At 40.6% G+C, this 6,247-nt stretch overlaps 1 protein-coding gene across 8 annotated transcripts in view; it reads right to left on the bottom strand.

Annotated features, from left to right (window-relative positions):
• Positions 1-6,247, bottom strand: part of CLIP1 (CAP-GLY domain containing linker protein 1) — a 133,194-nt gene that overhangs the window by 26,191 nt on the left and 100,756 nt on the right. For all 8 annotated transcript variants that reach the window (XM_012663504.1, XM_012663506.1, XM_012663508.1 and 5 more), the window contains one exon: positions 1,775-1,895. In XM_012663504.1, coding sequence (XP_012518958.1) covers positions 1,775-1,895 — 121 coding nt within the window. The remainder of the gene's footprint in view (positions 1-1,774; positions 1,896-6,247) is intronic.

The following is a 6,247-nucleotide window of genomic DNA, read 5'->3' as shown; positions in this document are numbered from 1 at the left end:
AGACACTATTTTCTAACCCCCTGCAAAGTGACTGACTTTCAAACTTTTTATCACAAAACCTTCTTAGTAGGAAGCTAATTGGAATCCCTAATGCAAAAGAGAACAGAGCTGCTAGGATGGAGAGAAGCCCTGGAAACTCTGCCGAAGAAATCATGATGTTTCCTGAATCCCTTCTGGTTCTGAACGACGGAGACAAGAACTGTAGTCACCTATGCAGCTAAGGTCACGACATCAGACAAGAGGGCGATCTGTGTTCTTCCTGTTTATGGAATGCACTCTCTCTAGCAGAGACTTTCCATGAGATGAGATAAACTGAGACGGAAGCAGACTCGGCACTTAGCCAAAATTCTTCTCTTCCAAGTGCTTGTGGACACGCCGATGTTGGAGATGCCAAATGTTTCAGATGCTCTAGCTTGTGCCAGGAAAACAACAACCTCTTGTGATCAAAGGGCTTCTATTCTTCATGAACTCCAATTTCTCACAAACTGATTGATCAAAGGAGAGTGCAGTGATCCTCATTGAGTCAACACACTTTGATTCTTTTCCGGACCCCAATCAGAAGATGACAAACATCTCTTGACACTACTAGCTGAACGATGTTGAGCAAATTACTATCTTCTTTATGCTTCCGTTTCGTCTTTTACAAATGGAGATAACAACAGTGCCATCTCTTAGAATTATGGTAGGGATTAAGTGAGATGATAGCTATCATTTATTTGTGCCTGTCACATAGTAACAGCCAATAAATGTTAGTTACTATCTCCACTAGCATCTCATCATCTTGGAGTCTGGCAATTCTTTTATGAAATAAGAAAATTGTGGAAAGCTATAATAAAGATTTTAAAGTCTGAAATCAACTCTCCAAAAAGTGCTTTCTCAACAAACTGCATCATGTCAATGGGTAATCAATACAATTACCCCAAACTACTCCGTCCTAAGTGAGAATTAATGTTTGCAACAAAAAATGAGGAAAAATAATTTTTTCCCTTGGAGTACAAACCAAGACTTAATGACTACACAGCAAAAGTCTCTTAAAAAAATAATTTCAAGCTGCTGCTCTGAGGTCAGATATAACTAACAATTCAGCACTTTGATTCAACTGTCAGAGAAGTGTAAAAAGCAGAAGACAGCATTCTTTAAAACCGCTTTTGTTCTCGTGTTTAATCAACTTCTGTCAGAAAACTCTGTAATTTAAATATGGAAGCAAATAGGTTGTGATTTGCTTATAGTTCAATCCAGTTGTAACACACACTCTATAAACATCAGTGCACACAAGTGCACATATATACACAGTCCATTAGGACATTTTTAAAGAAAAGTAGAGTTCTATTTTAAATCAGCTGCCAACCTTCACATCAAATCCATATTCTTGGAATCTATTTCCTTAAAATCAATTTTGATCAAAGAGAAAAAAATCTTAAGAGAATAATAATTTTGAGATCCAAGGAGCAGCAGGGAGAAGATATTGTCCCTCTTCCCATTTAAATGTATTGCTGTAAGTTCATCTAATAAAGATCTTATTTTCTGCTTGTTTACAATTTCTAGTGTTTTGTGGCTTTTTTTTTTTTAAAGGACCTGTCAATTCACTCCTACCCCTAAATCCTAAATCCTACAGCAGCATGCTTGAAAAGGAGGAGACACAACACGGGTAACTTGAAATTCCATTCGGAATGACCCAGCCACACCGAGCACATCCGAGTAGTCTCCAAGCACACTGCCAACAGGCGCAGCATCAGCGTGGCAGAGCTGGAAACCCTCACCAAAGGACACTGACCTTTTGATGACTTGTGACTTCGTCCCTGCTTCTCCCCAGTTCCTCAGCAAGTTTAACGTTCTCTTCTTGCAATGCCGAAAGCTGCTGGGACTTCTGAGCTGCTGCCTGCTTTAGGGTTTCTCTGCAAGGACAGTGAGTGCAGGGTTACCATAGAAACAAGACAGGCAAGGAAACTGTGGGAGACAACCAGCTTCACAGCACTGAGGAAAATATATCTGGGTCACGTGCCTGATGGGATCTATAATAACTGGAGACACTATTATCTACATGCAGGAGGGGCCAAATGGCTTTAACCTCTCAGGAGGAGGACTGCCACCCTCAATTATTACATTTTTTTAAAACCTCATAAACCCTATGCCACCACTCCCACCACCCACACTTATCTCATACAAAAAGGAATTTTGCTATAAAATAAATGACAAATGAGCTGGTCAGTACAGCCCTCTATCCTTTAGGACTATTTCCATTAGGTAATTACACTAAAACCCAGTATGCTGATAACGTGACTTAATTTGCTGCCAAGGCACTCTGTTCTAACTACAGATACACGATTTGGTTTTCACTGGAAGAAATAAAAATCCAGTGGTCCCATTTACCAGTGTCTGTCAGAGCCCAGTGCTGATGTAAACCTGAGTATATTTTTAGGACAACTAGAGACAGAATGTCCAAAGGAAATACAGTTTTCTAATTACATAACAGTTGTTTTATTTTGGTAGTATTCTTTCCACAATGTTAATCTGTAATTATAGGAAGCAAATAAAAATATAACACAGGCTGCTAACCTATACCGTGAACATTAGCATATAAAATATGAGGATAGGTGTAGGAAGCATCTTCCCATTATTAAAATTAATCCAAAAGATACATCTTAAATTATTATCCTTCATATACAAACATACAAAATATTTTATTTGATCACTAAATTTTAGTTTTATGCTGTAGAAGGCTTTGATGCAATTATAAATTTTAAGTAAGTCTGTGCTGGTTAAACTCCATTTAGCAAGCTGTCATACGTGGCTGAATTCTGAATCAAGTCATCTGGGTATGAATCCATCTGCTGATGCATGAACACATTTATTTTTAACTTCAATTGTCTAATGGGTGGCAGTGCTTGGCGTATTCAATTTTCTCAGTTTTTAATTCTCCATCTACCTACAATATCCATATTGAGATGACCTCATGTAGATTTGGGGAACTAAATCTACACAAAATTTCTCTTAGCACACTAAAATTAGGCTTTTTACAGAGATGTTTATTTAGCAAGTGAAGAAAAGTGGAGAAGGAATTTTAGCCTCAGGTAATTAGTCATTCAAAAGCTGGGAGGCTTGATTTTAATTATGGGTATATATATGTATACACACACATACATATCACAGCTAAAGTTTATCTTCTGGCTAAAGTCCATCAATTCTTGACAAATCAGAACATTTTTCTTATGATGAAGTTATCATAAGCCAAACGTTTTATTTCCCAGGTGGTCGCTGCCTTCATGACGGACCGTTTGGTCTCAGCATTTGTGTGGCTTGTCAGAGTGCTAAGTTTGTGGTCCTGTTCCTTCTCTCTTAAGCTCACAGTAAGGAAAATTAAAACAAGGCATCAAAGAAGTAATCTAAAAGTGGCCAAAATGTCCTGAAGTATTGACCTATAAAAATGATATATAATGCTTTAAAATTCACGAAATGCTTTTATGTACATTTTATCATTTAATCCTCAAAGCCCAAGGAGGCCAATGTTATTATTTATATTTTAACACATAAAGACTAAAGCTCGGGAAGTAAAACGACTTGCCCCACATAATAAAGCCAGTAGGTACCAGAACCGAAAGGATAGGAGTTACAACTGGCAGTTGACTTCAGCTGTGATCCAAATATAGGAACATTTTTCATTTTTTCTTAGTGGGTCATGGGTAAATACATTTTATAGAGAAAAGAGGGTCCAAAAAAACAAATTCTGGAAATATTCAGTGAATGACTCTGAAAATACCTATGAAAATATTTCTAACAATTTTTAAAGAAGCTAGTTTTCTTTCTACATGACAAGATATCTTGAAAAACAAAAGACTAGTTTTAAAATTGAGAAACAAAATAAACATTAATATTGACTTGCAAATATTTTACTTATGAATTCATCATGAATCTGTTGTCATGCTAAATGTATTGTAGATTTATTACTATGCCAGGTGAGTAATTAAAGATAAAAATTAGACTGCTTCTATTACATTCCCTAAGATTCAAAATTATACGAGGAACCATTTTGTGTTGATCTCCAGTTGAAAATAGGAGCTGCCTAACTGAAACCAAGAGCCTTCCTAAACCAGTCCAGGACGTAGCATACAGGAAAAGAACACCTGGTTCCGCGTGCTGGTTTCCAGGGGCAAGGACAGTATTCGGGGGGAAGTGTTTAGGTGAGGAGAAACACCAAAAAAGCTCCAGAGGATAAGAACCACCCCATACACGTGTGAACCGCAGGGAAAGCAAACAGTTGCTCGTCCAGCTGTGAGCACTGAGGACAGGACTAAGGAGCGGCACACTGACGGCCCTGTGTTGAGAAGCACTGGTCCCGTCAGTCTTCTCACGTCGGATGGTCCTTGAAATCTGGCTAAGTCTAGAGCAGGGAACGAGTCATGGGAGCAGGGGCTTTTCAACCTACTCCCCCACGCCTCCCTCCACCGGGTTCTATGGCATGTTACTGGTATGTCTCCCATTGTCCCTCCTTCCTGTTAAGAGTCCTGGCCGTGGTGTGCCACGTTACTGACAGGAGGACACGATTCCCTCTGGTCTGGTGGGGCAGGAAAAAGGTCAAGACTCCAAAGCAGCCCAGGCTCGCTCTGCCCTGGGGGCTGGTTCCTCCTCACCCCACCTTGCTCAGGGGTCGGAGGTCTGGGGAATGCAGCAGCAGGGACAGCTGAGGCAGAGTGACAGCAGCTGGGGCTGTAATCTCTTCCTCCCAATCCTTTGCTTCCCGGGCACAAAGTTAAGCTTTTTATTGGAATAACTCAAAGAAGGGGGCACAAAAACAATTTACCTCATAATAGGGCTGAAACCAACCCCACACTAACCTGGGGTGGGTGACACAAGGGTATTTAGTGAAGACTCCAGACACGAAAGAGTCATCTCACTGAAGTACCAGCAATGACCACTACAAGAAATTCCAGGTAGCGTTGCAGGAAAGAGGAGTTTTACCCAAATCCTAAGAGCTATCTTGGCTAGATCCACCCTGGCCCTGCACCTCCATCACCTGGTATGGCCCAGAGCTCAGAAGTGGGGCTGTGGCAAGGGAGGGGGTTGAGGAATCTCCTCCTGCTGCTCACTTCCTCCCTCCCCAGCTGCCTGTGCGACACCAACGGTCTGAAGTCAACTTACGTTCCAAACGCTCCAGGTTAGCATGATGCCTTGTGTTACGAGGGGAAAAAAACTCCTAAACTGTAACCGGACCCACCCTCGCTGACTACAACTAAATCGCCACATTCAAACAATGCAGCTTGTTCTTCCTGTCCCAGCGGCCATCACCCATTAGCGTTCTTCCGCTTTGGCAGGCCAAGAAATTGAAGCCTCTCCTAACGCCATCATCCCAATTGCAAATTTATAAATTTGTGTGAATGGAATTGTTGGGAACTGTTTAAATATAATCTAGAGAAATGTCATTAAAACTATGCCTCAGGAAGGAAATCTGTCATCAATATCATGAACTATGCATCTCCTCAAGTGAGTAAGTAGCTCAGATCAAATTATTCTCAGGAGATAATTTTAAGAACTCTCAGAAGAACTAGACATATACTAGTTTAATCCAAGCACGATCAACAAATAGCACTGAGGATGGTGGCTCAGAAGAGCAGTTTGGAACTGATGCCTTTGTTTTTGTTTGGATCCCATCTATTTGCATTATGAGAATTGGAAACAAATGGCATAAACCCTCGAAGGGCAGGGACCACACATAATCCATCTTTGTATCCTTCCTAGCTTAACTGTACCTCGCGAGAAAGACATGCTCAAATGTTCACCAGATTAATTGGCTTTAGAGTTTTAGGTTCACACAGTTGACATAGTGCAGTTATCAGAATAGAACACCAAATGAAATCTACACTGTCACCACAATTTAAAATGCCAGATAAACGCCAATCTCTACTAACTACAATAACCAAACTTCAAAGGGTCAACAAAGGAAACACGAACAGTCTGCCTGCCTGAAACTGGGCAGCAGATTGATGGGTAAATGTTAACTTTAAAGAGTCTTCCAAAATGCTGGTTGTTTAATTTCTGTGCCAGAAGATTTGAGTGCTCTTAAAATAGAGATATTGAAAATCTCAAAAGTGACATGCTGGTTTTTTCCCCCTATAAAAAGAGTTTTGAGGGACTTATTAATAAAAGGTCTGATGTTGGCCGGGCGCGGTAGCTCACGCCTGTAATCCTAGCTCTCTGGGAGGCCGAGGCAGGCGGATTGTTCGAGCTCAGGAGTTCGAGACCAGCCTGAGCA

The sequence above is a fragment of the Propithecus coquereli genome, unplaced genomic scaffold (assembly GCF_000956105.1).
Source record: "Propithecus coquereli isolate 6110/MARCELLA unplaced genomic scaffold, Pcoq_1.0 Scaffold81, whole genome shotgun sequence".
Lineage (NCBI taxonomy): Eukaryota > Metazoa > Chordata > Mammalia > Primates > Indriidae > Propithecus > Propithecus coquereli.
Note: the sequence above shows the minus strand (reverse complement) of the source record. Positions and strands in the feature narration are given on the sequence as shown.